Source organism: Thalassophryne amazonica, chromosome 6 (assembly GCF_902500255.1).
Source record: "Thalassophryne amazonica chromosome 6, fThaAma1.1, whole genome shotgun sequence".
Lineage (NCBI taxonomy): Eukaryota > Metazoa > Chordata > Actinopteri > Batrachoidiformes > Batrachoididae > Thalassophryne > Thalassophryne amazonica.
The window spans coordinates 6,186,351-6,203,412 of record NC_047108.1 but is presented as its reverse complement, the minus strand read 5'-3'; the positions used below and the strand labels follow the sequence as shown (position 1 = coordinate 6,203,412).

The 17,062-nt window shown below is 43.4% G+C and overlaps 1 protein-coding gene across 19 annotated transcripts in view; it reads left to right on the top strand.

Annotated features, from left to right (window-relative positions):
* The window catches only part of cacna1db (calcium channel, voltage-dependent, L type, alpha 1D subunit, b), a 497,403-nt gene that overhangs the window by 209,638 nt on the left and 270,703 nt on the right, over positions 1–17,062 (top strand). For all 19 annotated transcript variants that reach the window (XM_034171706.1, XM_034171704.1, XM_034171703.1 and 16 more), the window contains exons 9-10: positions 1,796–1,899; positions 13,051–13,220. In XM_034171706.1, coding sequence (XP_034027597.1) covers positions 1,796–1,899; positions 13,051–13,220 — 274 coding nt within the window. The remainder of the gene's footprint in view (positions 1–1,795; positions 1,900–13,050; positions 13,221–17,062) is intronic.

The window sequence follows — 17,062 nt, the reverse complement described above, 5'->3', positions numbered from 1 at the left end:
TAGAACACATTCATCTCAAAGACGGGTTTGTTCAGAATCAGCTACTTATTACAAATCGACTGACTCGATTTCTTCTCATACATTCCCGTAGTGTCACTGTCACAGATTTCAAGAAATCATTTTCTTATATGGTCTGTGGTCAGTGCATTTTCCTGTAGAAGCTGAGCGTCCGTTCACTTCAATGGGACTGCATGGAGCAGTTTTTTTTCATTGCCTTGAAACTCGGCTGTTTTTGTATAAATGCCACAATTTTGTCCCGCCATCTGGCGCTCAGCCTCTCTAGGGTGAATGGAGCTGTGGGCGGGCCTGGATGCTGAGCTTCCGCATGATGATTGGAGGATCAGTAGGCTGAATCCCGTTTTTATTGACAGCTATTTTGAGATGTAACCATCGCAGATTTTGCATGTGAAGTTGAAAGACAAACTGCAGCCCATTTCTTGGTTATTTGCTTGGCAAAATTACTTGACCATGTCAGTTGTACATTTCTTACACTGTAAATAAAACACACTCATACGATTTCCTTGTTTCAGTTTAATATAATGCAGTGAGCTGGGGGAGCGGAAGTTGGGATTTTCCCAGCATGCACTGTTTAGCATGTTTCATGATAAAACTATCAGTTAATGCCATTTCTTACATATCATGTAGTTTACATTCATTGCTGTTACTGTTCTTTATGTCTTTTATGTAATCTTCTGAGTTACCATTGGAACCTGAAGTTTAATATTAAAGGGTGAGGTCTCGGGCCGGTGTGGTGTTTGGGGGCATGGGAGCAGCCATCAAATTAAGGTCATTTCTCAGTCTGAGTTCTTGCCATAGAAACCCACTTGCCTGCTACAATAATGTCTACGTTTGATACTTCATTTTGTCAATTATCAGTTGGCTAGGTTGGCATGAACTAGCCAGCTAGCAAGGTCCACCCACGATGGCAGTCCATGCTAATATTGTTGATTTTGATTTTGGCAAAGCTTAGAATTAAACAGCAGGGCAGATCAACACCCAAGATTGATTTGGTGCAAAAAGTAGGGAAAAGCATCAGGTCTTTTCAGCTGTGTTGGTATGACAAAGTTAGCTGGCTGACTGGAAGTGCTGTGACAAAGAAAATGTAGTGTTGGCCGTGCCTCTGGATGAAACCATCTCAGGGATGTCTTGTCTGGTGAAAATTGAGTTTTGGGGATCTGTCTTACTTTGGCTGGGCATATAAAAGGCATGAAAAGAGCAATGAACATGTGAGTGCATGTACAAGGATAAGATGGCCATTGAGAGGACACTGGTCAAGTCCCTGAAAAAGACGCCTACTTGGTACAACAGGGTCACAGACCATTTTCTTGAAAAGGAACAGAGGGCAGAATTTATGTATAAATAAAATGACAAATATTATGATGTAAGTTGACAATGAGCTTCCCCTCTTTGGAAGACCAGCAGCCACCACTGGTGTGTGTAATGCATATGTATTAATGCACAGATATTGTTCATTCTACAAAAACCCAGTTGTAAGGTTTTTTATGGATTATGGCTGCCGCTGCATTTTTGCCAAGCAGTTCAGTTAAAAAGCTCGCAGACTCCTTGCTCCCCCAGCTGCCTCTCGTATGTTGCCCTCCAGTGGTCAGACCTCCGCCTCTGAGCTGCAGTTGGCTTCATTTTTAGGAAACAGCAGTAAAGCATGCCAATGTGACAATCTGTATAATGGAGGGGGAAAACACAAAAAGGTGTCAGGAATGATGAGTTGTGGAACAAAGTAAATGTAGTCCGTCTAATGTATCTTTCTCCTCTGCTTGTGTTTTGTGTTTTGGTGCAGATGAATGACGCAATGGGCTTTGAGCTGCCATGGATCTACTTTGTCAGTCTGGTCATCTTTGGATCCTTCTTTGTTTTAAACTTGGTTTTGGGTGTGTTGAGTGGGTGAGTTTTGAGCATTATACTTTATCTCAGACACCATATATCTCTCAGGTACAATGCACTGGTAATGATCATATTTGATCTAAAAAACACAGAAAATTAAATGGTCTTTAACTGTTTAACAGATAATCACCTCTGTTCAAGTCCATGTAAAAATAATAATGTTGAGTTTTAATAGTATAATTGTAGCAGCAGGGAAATGTCGTAATACCACAAAAAAAAAAAAAACAGTTTTTTCAAATTACTTTTTAAAATACTTCAGTTTAAAATACAAAATATGTATAAAACATTTTTTGCTTCTGTAGCATATTCTTATATTTGCAATTTGTCATTTTTAAATACTTAATCAGAACGTTAATACTTGGAAAAGGACCTATTAATTTACCTTCCAAAATATTGAAATTAACCAAATTCTCCTTTATTTTGAGGCCGTTAGATCAGTTTGATATTGTTTTGTGGAGGATGTGCAGTATATATTTATGGTCAGAGGTTTACATACACGTATCACGGCCTCAAATGTTGTGGCAATCCTGAGGTTTCGGTGGATTCCTTGGACTGTTCTTTTTTTGAGAGAGAGAGAAAGAGAGAGAGAGAGCAAGTTTGAATTTATTTTGGGATTTCTGAAATCACCACAGGGTCAAAATGATGTACAGTATTTGGCTGTCAGAGGGCCCAGGAACAAGCATCAACCCATCCTTTTTTGAAGAAAGTTGGATAAACACCCACCTGAAATTAAATTAAACAAGAGCAATCACCTCCAAAATTTAATGGAGTCTTTCATGCCCTAATATCTATCTGTGGTGCAAATGTGGTGAGAATCTGTGAAGGAGTTTTGAAGTAATCATTCAACGCCTATATAAAGTGAAATCTTGAGCCAAAATCCAGATCCAGATCACCTCCAAAATTTACTGGAGTCTTACATTGCCTAATATGTATCTGTGTTGAAAATTTTGTCAAGATCTGTGATGTAGTTTTGACGTAATCCTTCAAATTGTATATAAAGAGAAATCTTGATCCAGAATCTGGATTCAGATCCGTATCACATCCAGAATTTATTGGAGTCGTCCATGGATTAATATGTATCCGTGGTGAAAATTTGGTGAGAATCTGTGAAGCAGTTTTGACGGAATCCTTCAAAGCCTATATAAAGTGAAATCTTGATTCAGAATCTGGATCCGGATCACCTCCAAAATTTAATGGTCTCTTCCGTGTGTCACCTGGGAAGAAAAGCAGGGACCTGACTAAAAAACCAGGAGTACTAAGTGACACACCACGTGGCAACCCGAAGGACGACAAATCACCAGGGGGCCGGTCCGGAGGCTGATGCCAGGTCAAGAGAGAGTCCGGACGGCGGCCACTAAGCCAAGTAGAGTGCAAGGGGTCAACAAAAGACCGGCCATCAGAGCTGTCAGGAAATACAGTAGGGTCCGGGGGAGGACAAGGACTAAGCTCAGGACAGGCAACTGAGACTTGACGGGTGACAGCTTTACAAGACTGGCGGTAGGTGGTAGGGCGAGAGGATTGACAAAGGGGATGAAAAGCAGACCAGACCTGTCGCAGACCAAAACACCCCAAAACACCCAGGAAGCAGAGACGTGACATCATTGACAGATCATAGTGTGAACATGGACCAGAAGCAACTAGAGAATAAGGACCCAAAACATTACTCACGCCAGAAACTAAAAAAAAACAAACCAACAAAAAACCAACGAGGAAGGCAGGTGCGGAAGTACCAGAAGAGGGAACAAAAAAATTAACAAACCAACTAATAGCAACATTGTGAGGGCCACGGGAGACAGCTGAACTAATGCTTGGAATGCAGAATTTAACCAAAAGAGAACCACCTAAGGCAAAGAAGCGTTTACTTGAAGACAATAAGAAATGTATAACCCAAGGAACTGAGTCCTTGTGAGGGTAAACGGAATGAGCCAAACTGACAAAAGCTTTTTTTGGGACCTCAATCCATTCTCCAGACAGGCACAAGAGATGGGAGAACCAGCGGGACCAATCTGGAGTAAATCTTGAAGCAATACTACGGGGAGAAGGAAAACACTGCTTGATATAACTACTCAAGGAACTGTGGGCCCAACTAAGCAAATACAGAGGTTCTGTCCACCCAGACAGTTTCAAATAATACCGGGGAGGAATATCCTCTAAACCACACTGTGGGCAATCGACCTGTTTTGTACAAGCACACAAGGTAGGGGGGTCCAGAAAAACAAAAAACTTGAGACACAATATACTGGAGATGGTAGTCAAGACCTGGATGCATACAGTGTGAAGAAAGTAAAACATACCAGAAACTGAGGCAGAAAACTGCTGACATAATGGATTATTCAGGTAAAAAAAGAGAAAAGCATCAGTGTGGAAAAAAAACAAAGGAAGACTAACTGTTCTGTAGATTGCATTTCTGTAGGTCATCTTCAAAGACGTTACTGACGGTTGTGCGGGTGAAGATGACTCTGAAGATATAGGCGTGGCAGGGAATCCCGGTGACGTCAGCACCGACGTAACTGTGGGAGGAGCAGGAGATCCAGATGGCTCGAACAGCACTGAAGGCAGAGCAGGCGTCATGGGCGTCGCTGGGAATGAGGGCTTCATGAAGGGCTGAGCAGGCTGTTCTGATGACGTCAATGTGGTTGGAGAACTCGGCACCTCCTCTGACAGCCGAGGCTGAGCCAGTGCGCACAGACGTCGTCATGGTACCCACAGAAACCTTGGCCGGAGGAGTTGAGGAGGACGACGAAGTTTGAATGAGCGTCGCAAGCGTATCTGCCGCCACAGCAGCTGTCGTGGTTGCTTCCATGAGCTTGTGTGCTGCATTTTGCCGCAGCGATGTGGTATTTCCTGATGGCTTGACAGTCGATGTTGGTGCCGGGAGCAGACGCTGAGGATTCTGAGAGCTTTTCCACTGTCAAGGGGTCAAGCAACGTTGGAGCTACAACTTCTTGGGGTGCAGAGCTTGTCGGAGCCCGGGGCTGCAGCTTGCATGGGGCTGGGACTGGAGGAAGCAGAGCTGACATCAGCGTGGAACTCGGCTGTGGAGTCTGTTTTCGTGTCCTGGGCTGCTCTGCTGGTTCTCGTGCAGTAGAACGCCGTGGAATCGGGACTGGAGGAGACAACGCAGTAGTCACTGCGGGAGGCTGCCGAGAAGCTGGAAGAAAATGAGCGGGTGCTATTGTGGCGTCGGACAGCGTGATGGTGAGTGGTTCGTTGGTGCAGAGGTTGTAGATGTTGGATTCAAAAAGAAAGGATCTGATCTAAAGCAGAAAAAATATGTTTCTTGTCCTGCTGACTGGTGTTGTGCTGATAGTCAGAAAATAGATCTTGGATCTTGAAAAAGACATTAGCCGTGGCTTGAAGGACTGACCCATCTGCCTCAGATGATTCATCCTCGTCCATGTCGGACCACTCAGAATCGCTGTCGGCAGATGCAGAGCTGGATGGAAGATGGTGCTCCGGCTGCTTCACACAGGCAGGGAGTTTCCTCGCAGCAAACAATTCGTCCAGGTCTAATAGATAAGGGAACAGCTCACAAAGCCATGGATTGGACTCAATAAGCTGCCAAGCTTGATCTAGATAGTCAAACTTGTCTCTTGGCGTGATGGAATCACAGAAACAAATGAAGAAAAAAGAGAGGTCAGAAAAAATCTCCTTGATGGCGGTCAGGTTCTGATTCGAGCCCGCGGTGCCCTGGTAATGGCTAGTTTATTCTGTCATGACTGGGTGTGACATGGCACAGAAAGTGGTAGGGCACACAATGCAGACTCACAGGCTGAAGCGTGGAGGTAAAAATAGGGTTCATCAAAAAACAGGCAATGGTTCGGTACACAAAAAGGCAGTCAGCGGGGCGGCAGTACAGACAAGCAAGAGGCAGATTTGTTGTTCATTACACAAGCAGGGGTCAGGTTCACGGCGTGGCGGAGATCGAGTTAAACAAGCAAGGTCAAAAAACGAGGCAAACAGACTATGACAAAGAAGGCGAGGATGTGACACACGATCAACAAACTAGCAGGGAAGTGAGGGACTGTGTGAGCTTAAATACAAGGGGAGTAAACGGGGCGTGATGTAAAACAGGTGTGGGGAAGGTTCTGGAAGGGGAGTAGCCAAACAAGACAGGTGGGTGTGACAGACAAAACAACTCAGTGCCAGTGACACACCCACAACCAACAGAGACAAAAAGAACTGAATACCACAAACTGATGTGCTCATGTGACAGGACCCAGAAACTAAGAGGCAGAGACTTAACTAAGGCAGAACTCACCATGTGGACATAACAGAGTAACAAATACAAAATATGATCAAACATAAACAGATAAGTGTAATACTAACAATTTAGTGGTGAACGGAACAGATGACTACAGAATAAAAGGTAATACAATAACTGATAAAGTGGCAAACAGACTAATGACTAACTAGAAAATAGATGATTAACGGAGAATGAAATACACAACCAAAGGAACGTAACCAGGAGAAAACACTGAAGATAATCAATAACCAAAACCAGAGACTAAAACATAATACACTAAATGTGATAAAACTAAACTGAGACCTAAGTAACTAAAGGAACCATGAGTGAAAGAATACAAATACATAACAATGAGCAATAAAGAAAAACAAATTACAAATTGGACAAGAACAAAGACAAAACTAAATAAATGGCAACCAGACGATACAAAGAAAATAAAGGAAACAAAACTAATCATAAACAGAGCATAACAAGATGAGAAAACACAAGACATAGAGATGAACAGAGCCCACAGACAGAAGAATCAAAACCAGAAGTGAGGCAAAATGATGAAACCCTGACCAGGGCCCTGAATGGGCCAAATCCTGACACTGTGGCCTAATATTTATCTGTGGTGCACATTTGGTGAGAATCCCTGAAGTAGTTTTGACGTAATCCTTCAAAGCCTATATAAAGTGAATCTCGGTCCAGAATCTGGATCCGGATCACCTCCCTCCCCCCCCCCCCCCTTTCAGGCAGAATTATGTGTGGAGAACCCTGGGCCCTTTGATGGGACAACAGTGTATAAATTATACCTAAGTGGTTGGATATCCTTTAAATGTCACTGTGACCATCAGTAAGCTTCTGGTGAAATTCTGGTTAGGTATTTGCTGCGCTTGTTGGCAAAAATAGGAGAATTCGTTTAAACAGAGTTTCAGCATCTACCCTCAGGAAAAAGGCGTTAAGGCCCTGTCACACCTTGACGATTTAGTAAACGTAAGCTGACCATATTAAAAAACACTGCCATACGGTTAATATGTTATGGGAAAGTTTTTGTAAGTTGAGCGCACACTGATGTACATCGTAATACGCGAGCACCTCAAAAAAATTTGGGCATTCTGAAAATGCCAGCATATGACTAATATGTCTCGCACATGTGGGACATAAGTTGTAGGTAAGTTATGCGATTGTTGACACGTTTCTTGTAATTTACTCATAAGTCTAAGTATATCCATTAGGGCCCCTTCACACATAACACGAGTGAAGCCGATTATTAAGACAATTATTCACGCGTACCAGCAGCCGAAAGACAGAGTGTGCCCTGTAAGAGCCCACTTGATCCCTCTCGCGGCAGGTGTTGGCCAAATTCCAGGTTACACAGACAAACATCCAACACCACTTACTTGGACACTTAGAAAATGTGTGGCCATTCTTGCTATCAGTACGAAAATACTGAGCAGGTGATCACTTTTGAGTTGGCGGTGAAATTTGTTTAAGTGCCTTCACACATGTAGCGTGTGTGTGTGTGTGTGTGTATGTGTGTGTGCGTGTGTGTGTGTGTATCGCATGTGTGCACGTGTGTCACGCTCCCCCCCGAAACACATGTGCTGTGCGTGTGTTTTGCCCTCCCCCGCTGCCCGCAACACATGTGGCATGGTGGGGCACACTTGCATAATATGCTAATATGTATGTACAGACATGATTACATGGGGGCCGGACAGCCACGTCTGAGCGCACACAGCATGGCGAGGTGCCTGTCAGCTGATCGCAGCACACTAACAGCTGGAAATGACCACTCAGTGCACACAACATGTAACATTACAAACACAGAGACCACTGCCAGGACACGCATATAAATAATTACTACAATAACTACATACACAATTACATAACAAATAACTAAAATGAATGACCACATAACACAGGAACAGAGACTGACACTTTGGTCTCAATGGACAAGGGGCGTGTCTGACCACAGCAGCAGCTGGTGAGATCTCTGCTCCTGGATGTCACAGCTGGGGAATACATACCGTGTTACGAAGGACATGAACTTACAACTGTCCTCCGTGAGGTGCGTGTGTCTGCCTGCTGTCCTGACGTGGAAATACATAAAACATCTTTTGCCTTTGTGCTGGGCTGCAGCGGCCGCACACAGCACACCTTGGCAGGCCGGCCCTACACACCTGTACATACATCGTCTAATTTCTCTTTTTTGAAAACATACGTTTATCTCCTTTTTGATTTTAAGCATTTCACACTCCTGTTATAAGACGGCGATTGTAGTGCAGTGGTAAAGTTTCTGTCTGTTAATCAGAGCTTTTGTAAATTGCAGATTCGAATCCCGTGAGTGACATTTTTTTTTTTTTAACCAGGGTTATTTAAAATCAGGGTTCTGTATTAGGTCCCCTTTCATTTATTTTTTTATATCAACCCAGCAATTTTCACTAATTATACACTAATATCTCATCTGTCAGTGTCTGGGGATTGTATGAATTATTTATACACTCAGCTGGACATAATAAGACATAGTAATAACACATAAAGAGAGTGCACTGCTTCATTAATGTCATTTGATGACTGTTCGTCTGTGTCCATGGGTCATATACAGAGGCACAGAGGGATCATACTTGTATTGTTCGCTCGATAAGAGGGATTAAATATTGGACATTGCAGTGTTTTTTATGGTGTGTAGTTCTTATTTTTCTTTCCCCACAGCAGCTGCACAATGTGGTTCCACACGTTCCATGTGGTTCCACACACTCCAGCTGCTCGCACTGTGATCCAGCTGTAACGGTTTCATTCATGCGCATGAGCGTGCATGAAACCATCACAGCGGGTTCGTTCACGCCTGCCCGACCGTGTGTCCCTCCCAACATCGGCTCGATGTTTTCAGGGTTCGCTGTGATTCCTACTTATTCGTGCTATGTGTGAAGGAGCCCTTAATGCTGTCCACTGATTGGATGAAAGCTGCAGTCCTCACGCAAACAGACTGTTTCATTTCATTCACACACGGAGTAAATATAAAGTCTTAACTGTTTGTTTCAGTGGGATTCCTCATTACAGTCTGATGAACGAACACGTGTCCACATAAAACCTCCTGATTTTGGAAAACGACTTTTAAAAATACTTTAATTCCTTGTCGTGGTTGGAAATGTAGAGTTTTAAAGCAAGTCCCTGTGTGTTTTTTCTTGCTCCAGGTGTGTTTCTCAGAGGAGACCACAACTGGCGCTTTGATCGGTTCCCCCCGTCTGATCAGTCAGAGCTAATTGAATGTCCGCATCTAATCAGTCAGACGGGGGGAACTGATCAAAGCGCCACTTGTGGTCTAATCGTGACCGGTATATAAAAATGCATATATATATATATATATATATATATATATATATATATATATATATATATATATATATATATATATATATATATATATATACACTCAACAAAAATATAAACGCAACACTTTTGGTTTTGCTCCCATTTTGTATGAGATGAACTCAAAGATCTAAAACTTTTTCCACATACACAGTATCACCATTTCCCTCAAATATTGTTCACAAACCAGTCTAAATCTGTGATAGTGAGCACTTCTCCTTTGCTGAGATAATCCATCCCACCTCACAGGTGTGCCATATCAAGATGCTGATTAGACACCATTATTAGTGCACAGGTGTGCCTTAGACTGCCCACAATAAAAGGCCACTCTGAAAGGGGCAGTTTTGTTTTATTGGGGGGGTGGGGGGGATACCAGTCAGTATCTGGTGTGACCACCATTTGCCTCATGCAGTGCAACACATCTCCTTCGCATAGAGTTGATCAGGTTGTCAGTTGTGGCCTGTGGAATGTTGGTCCACTCCTCTTCAATGGCTGTGCGAAGTTGCTGGATATTGGCAGGAACTGGTACACGCTGTCGTATACGCCGGTCCAGAGCATCCCAAACATGCTCAATGGGTGACATGTCCGGTGAGTATGCCGGCCATGCAAGAACTGGGACATTTTCAGCTTCCAAGAATTGTGTACAGATCCTTGCAACATGGGGCCGTGCATTATCCTGCTGCAACATGAGGTGATGTTCTTGGATGTACGAGGTGTATTAGAAAACTAACCGGCAGTTTTATAAAAAAAAACCTATATGGATTTGAATCACGTGCGATTACACCAGACATGCTAGAACCCTCGTGCGCATGCGTGAGTTTTTTCACGCGTGTCGGTGACGTCATCCGCCTGTGGCCAGGCTTTGAGTGAGCACTGGTCCAGCCCTCTCGGCTGAAATCCTTTGTCTGAGATGCTGCTGGAGACGGCATGCGTTGCTTTATCAAAATTTTTTCAGGGCCTGTGAGGGATATCCGAGTGGACACTATTCGAGAAATTCTGCTGGTTTTCGGTGAAAAGTTTAACGGCTGATGAGAGGTTGTGGAGTTTCTTTCGCTTTAAGGACTGCTCACAAAGCGGATCGGCACGGCGGGGTCGGAGGTGGTGTCCGTCTGGCTGTTTCGAGCTGAAAACTTACTAATTTAAGGCTCTGTTCACCCAGGACGTCGTCAGAGAACAGAGAAGTTTCAGAAGAAGTCGGCATGAGGAGTTTATGCGGACATTCCACTGTTAAAGGAGATTTTGTAATGAAAGAACGTGCGGGTAAATTTGCCGAGTCGGTTCCGTGACGACGCCACAAATCCGTCTGCGCCGCGACAGGAAAAACTCCTCCGTGTTGAAAACCATTTGTAAAATTCAGTTGGCTTTTGATGGCTTTCAACAAGTGAGTATCTGAGAAATTGTTTAACAGCTTGGGCATGTTCCAACTTGTCTGTTAAGGTTTCCAACGGAGGTGTTTTTCCTGTCGCGACCGCCCGCGGTCAGGTCCGGCCCGACATGCGAATCTGCCCGCACGTTCTTTCATTACAAAATGACCTTTAACAGTGGAATGTCTGGATAAACTCCTCATGCCGACTTCTTCTGAAACTTCTCTGTTCTCTGACGACGACCTGGGTGAACAGAGCCTGAAATGTGGAAGTTTTCAGCTTGAAACAGCGAGACGACGCCGCCTCGGAGCGCAGATCGCCGTCAGGCGCCGTGGACCGTCCTTAAAGCGACACTTACACACCAAAATCTCTCATCAGCCGTTAAAATTTTTGCCGAATACCAGCTGAATTTATCTAATGGTGTCCACTCAGTTGTGCCTTACAGTTTTGAAAAAAATTTGATCAAACAAAGCAGCAGTCTCTGAGCCATTCCTAAACAATGAAAAAATCGACAAGAGGGTGGGCGACTCCTCACTCAAAGACTGCCCACACTGACGTAACCGACAGGCGTGAAAAAACTCTCGCATGCCCATGAGGGTTCAAGCATGTCTGATGTAATCACACGTGATTCAAATCCATATGGTTTTTGAAAAAAATAATAAAGTCGGATACTTTTCTAATAGACCTCGTATGGCACAACAATGGGCCTCAGGATCTCGTCACGGTATCTCTGTGCATTCAAAATGCCATCAATAAAATGCACCTGTGTTCTTCGTCCACAACAGACGCCTGCCCATACCATAACCCCACCACCACCATGGGCCACTCGAGCCACAACATTGACATCAGAAAACCGCTCACCCACACGACGCCACACACGCTGTTTGCCATCTGCCCTGAACAGTGTGAACCGGGATTCATCCGTGAAGAGAACACCTCTCCAACGTGCCAAACGCCAGCGAATGTGAGCATTTGCCCACTCAAGTCAGTTACGACGACAAACTGGAGTCAGGTCGAGACCCCCATGAGGACGACGAGCATGCAGATGAGCTTCCCTGAGACGGTTTCTGACAGTTTGTGCAGAAATTCTTTGGTTATGCAAACCGATTGTTTCAGCAGCTGTCCGAGTGGCTGGTCTCAGACGATCTTGGAGGTGAACATGCTGGATGTGGAGGTCCTGGGCTGGTGTGGTTACACGTGGTCTGCGATTGTGAGGCTGGTTGGATGTACTGCCAAATTCTCTGAAACGCCTTTGGAGACGGCTTATGGTAGCGAAATGAACATTCAATACATGAGTAACAGCTCTGGTTGACATTCCTACTGTCAGCATGCCAATTGCACGCTCCCTCAAATCTTGCGACATCTGTGGCATTGTGCTGTGTGATAAAACTGTACCTTTCAGAGTGGTCTTTTATTGTAGACAGTCTAAGGCACACCTGTGCACTAATAATGGTGTCTAATCAGCATCTTGATATGGCACACCTGTGAGGTGGGATGGATTATCTCAGCAAAGGAGAAGTGCTCACTATCACAGATTTAGACTGGTTTGTGAACAATATTTGAGGGAAATGGTGATATTGTGTATGTGGAAAAAGTTTTAGCTCTTTGAGTTCATCTCATACAAAATGGGAGCAAAACCAAAAGTGTTGCGTTTATATTTTTGTTGAGTGTATATATATGCATTTTTTGTACTACATAGTTTACAGTATATATACATATTATAGAAATGTTACATGGTAGAACTTTTACTTACTGAATTATTGATTACCCACCGCTGCACTTCACCTAACTGTGGATGTTGAATGATGACTTTTGACAGTTGGGGATGGGTCAGTTGTCTGCATGGGTAGTTGCTATGCAGGAACTAAGACAAGGCTCCATGGCATGGTGATGCATGGTGACGCATGACACCAGCACATGTTCCCAAACTCAACTCGGTTCATCTTGATGATGAGTGTTTGTAAACATCTGTCCACAGCTGTAACCAGAGCAATTTATATCAGTCTATTTTTACTTCATCTTTTTCCTAAACAACTGTGTAGCATCATCATCCTGAAAACGATAAGTGCAGAAAAAAGCCTTGCTGGTTTAATTATTGTGCAAGTTTAAGACAAAATAAGACAAAAACTTGATCTCTTCTGATTGTGTGTGATCCAACTCGATTCTGTCATTTTGCTCCATTTTATCCAGAGAGTTTTCCAAAGAGCGAGAGAAGGCCAAAGCTCGAGGAGACTTCCAGAAGCTACGTGAGAAGCAGCAATTAGAGGAAGATCTGAAGGGATACCTGGACTGGATCACCCAGGCTGAGGACATCGACCCTGAGAATAACGAGGAGGGAGATGAAGAGGGGAAGCACAATCGTGAGTTAAACGCTTCTGTTTCTTTTTTCTTTTGCTTGTTCCCTGTTTTTGAATAGATTAAATATTGAGGTCAGTGGTGGCCTAAAGGTTTGAGAAGCAGCCATGTGTGGATCATCCGATTGGGTGGACAAAAATATGGGTGGGAAAGGTGAAGAACAGCACCTGTCTCACCTCTACCGTGCCCTTGAGCAAAATTCTTAATGCCCAAATTACTCCCAGTGTGCAGCTCAGTGCCTTACATGACACTGTGTCACATCAGTGTGCAAATGCATTAATTTAATGGCAGTGTTATATATATATATTTTATATCACTGTGCAAATGTTTAAGGAAAGCAGGTTTAGAAAATGGAGAAAATTGATGTGTGTATGAATGTGCAAATGTGTGCATTAACAACAATGTGCCTTTTTGACAGTGTGCAAACATGCATTATCTGCAATGTTCCTTTCTGACATCCATGCATAAATGTGCATTAACAACGTGTTTTTTATATCTTTGTGCAAATGTGCATTAACATGTTTTTGATATCATGTAAATGTGCATTAACAATGTGTTTTTTTATATCAGTGTGCAAAGGTGTGCATTGACAACCGTGTGCTTTTTCACATTGTGCATTAATAAAAATGTGTTTTTCTGGCAAAATTGTGCAAACATACATTAATCACTATGCACTTATCCGTGTGCAAATGTGCATTAACAACAATGTGCTTTTCTGACCTCAGACTTTTCTGACCTTTTTGACGTGTGAAAATGTGTGTGTTAATGACAGTGTGCTTTTCTGAGTCATTTTGCAAAAGTGTGCATTAATGGCAACCTTCTTCTTCTTCTTTGTCTTTCGGCTGTTCCCGTCAGGGGTCGCCACAGCAGATCAATCGTTTCCATCTCACCCTGTCCTTTGTATCTTCCTCTGTCACACCAACTACCTGCATGTCCTCCTTCAACACATCCATAAACCTCCTCTTTGGCCTCCCTCTTCTCCTCCTGCCTGGTGGCTCCATCCTCAGCATCCTTCTCCCTATATACCCTGGGTCCCTCCTCTGCACATGTCCAAACCATCTCAATCTCGCCTCTCTGACTTTGTCTCCAAATCGTCCCACCTGAGCTGTCCCTCTGATATGTTCATTCCTAATCTTGTCCATTCTTGTTACTCCCAAAGAGAATCTCAACATCTTCAGCTCTGCCACCTCCAGCTCTGCCTCTTGTCTTTTTGTTAGTGCCACTGTCTCTGAGCCGTACAACATAGCTGGTCTCACTACTGTCTTATAAACTTTCCCCTTCACTCTTGCTGATATTCTTCAGTCGCAAATCACTCCTGCCACCTTTCTCCATCCACTCCACCCTGCCTGCACTCTCTTCTTCACCTCTCTACCACACTCTCCATTACTTTGAACAGTTGACCCCAAATATTTAAACTCATCTACTTTCACCACTTCTACTCCTTGTAACTGCACTATTCCACTGGGCTCCCTCTCATTCACACACATGTACTCAGTCTTGCTTCTACTGACTTTCATTTCCCTTCTCTCCAAAGCATATCTCCACTTCTCCAGACTAGACTCAACTTTCTCTCTACTCTCACTACAGATCACAATGTCATCTGCAAACATCATAGTCCATGGGGACTCCTGTCTGATCTCATCCGTCAACCTGTCCATAACCACTGCAAACAAGAAAGGACTCAGAGCTGATCCTTGGTGTAATTCCATCTCCACCTTGAATGAGTGTCATGCTGACTGCGCATCTCACCGCTGTCACACTATTCTTGTACATGTCCTGCACTACCCTAACATACTTCTCTGCCACTCCAGACTTCCTCAGACAATACCACAACTCTTCTCTTGGCACCCTATCATAAGCTTTTTCTAAGTCCACAAACACACAATGTAACTCTTTCTGTCCTTCTCTGTACTTCTCCAACAGTATTCTCAGAGCAAACATTGTATCTGTAGTGGTCTTTCTCGGCATGAAACCATATTGCTGCTCACAGATCTTCACCTGTTTTCTAAGCCTAGCTTCTACTACTCTTTCCCATAACTTCATGCTGTGGCTGATGAACTTTATGTCTCTGTAGTTACTGCAGCTCTGCACATCACCCTTGTTCTTGAAAATAGGAACCAGCACACTTCATCTCCACTCCTGAGGCATCCTCTCACTTTCCAAGATTTTATTAAACAATCTGGTTAGAAACTGTACTGCCATCTCTCCTAGACATTTCCATGCCTCCACTGGAATGTCATCTGGACCAACTGCCTTTCCACTCTTCATCCTCTTCATAGCAGCCCTCACTTCTTCCTTACTAATCTCTTGTACTTCCTGATTTACTCTCACAACATCATCCAGCCTTTTCTCTCGCTCATTTTCTTTATTTATTCATTAATGGTTTATTATTATTCATTCATTCATTCATTCATCTTCTACCGCTTAGTCCATTTAAGGGTCGCGGGGGTCTGGAGCCTATCCCAGCAGCCATAGAGCGCGAGGCGGGGTACACCCAGGACAGGACGCCAGTCTGTCGCAGGGCCACAAACAGACAAACAAACACAGACACACCCACACACATACCTACGGACAATTTAAAGATTCCAGTCCACCTAACCCGCATGTCTCTGGATGTGGGAGGAAACCGGAGCACCCGGAGGAAACCCACGCAAACACGGGGAGAACATGCAAACTCCTTTATTATTATTATTATTATTATTATTATTATTATTATTAATTATTATTATTATTTATTCCTTAAAGGTTGCATTAATGGCAACCTGTAGTGAGCTAAATAAGTGACTCAAAATTAACAATAATTCATGTTGTTATTAGAATCTGTTATGTGATGTGCCCTTGACTGAATGAGAGAAAATACTGCCGATGTCCAATGAACTACAAAATGAAAAAAATAAATAAAAATAAAAGTCATTATGAGGCAGAATCCTACTTTTATGGCACTATCATCCACCTACCAGTTGATGGTAACAGTGATGTGGAAATATCTATGATGTTCTTCCTAAGGCCCAGATGATTAATTTGTAAAACCACATTATATGAAATATGTGTTAATTTGATAGCATCTCCAAAATCTGCAATCAAGTGTAATTTAAGGTATTTTCTGTGGCATTTGTGATCATGACAACACAGTAATAATAAATATAAAAATGTCTGTTTAAGAACACAAAGGAAAGCGTAACAAAGCATATTGAATGCACTCTAACCACTGGGATGGTGCTGAGAAGTCTTATACTGCTGCATCAAGATCGCAGGTTCAGCTTCCCATCTGTGAAGTGTGCATGGTGCCCTCGTGCATATGTGCATTTTAGTGCAGCAAATAACTGAAACAATATTTCACATGGTGATACAAGCACCAAATCCAGCACAAATTCTCATTAGACATTGCTCTTTTGAAATAACTGACAGGCCACTTGAATTTTCAATAGGCAGCCACGTAGGGGTCAATTGAAGAATTACACAGGGGTTAAAATATAAAAATGCTCCACTCATATTGAAAACTATACCACATTATTTGATCATAAAGATTCCAAAAAGGTATAGTTTGGACTATCTATGACTGAATGTTATGGAGTTATGGGGTAAAAATCTTAAGTAGATGTTGTGTGGGCCGCTGAAGAGGAGGTACTGCTGGCCCACCACCACCAGAGGGTGCCCTGCCTGGAGTGCGGGCTCCAGGCACCAGAGGGCGCTGCCGCCTCACAGGAGCAGCCAAGGTGACAGCTGTCACCTATCAACCGAGACAGCTGACATCCATCAGCAGAGGGGTATATCAGCTGGACGGCATCTCCACCTCATTGCCGAGATATCGCTCTACCAAGGAGGTAACGTATCCAGCCCAACGAAT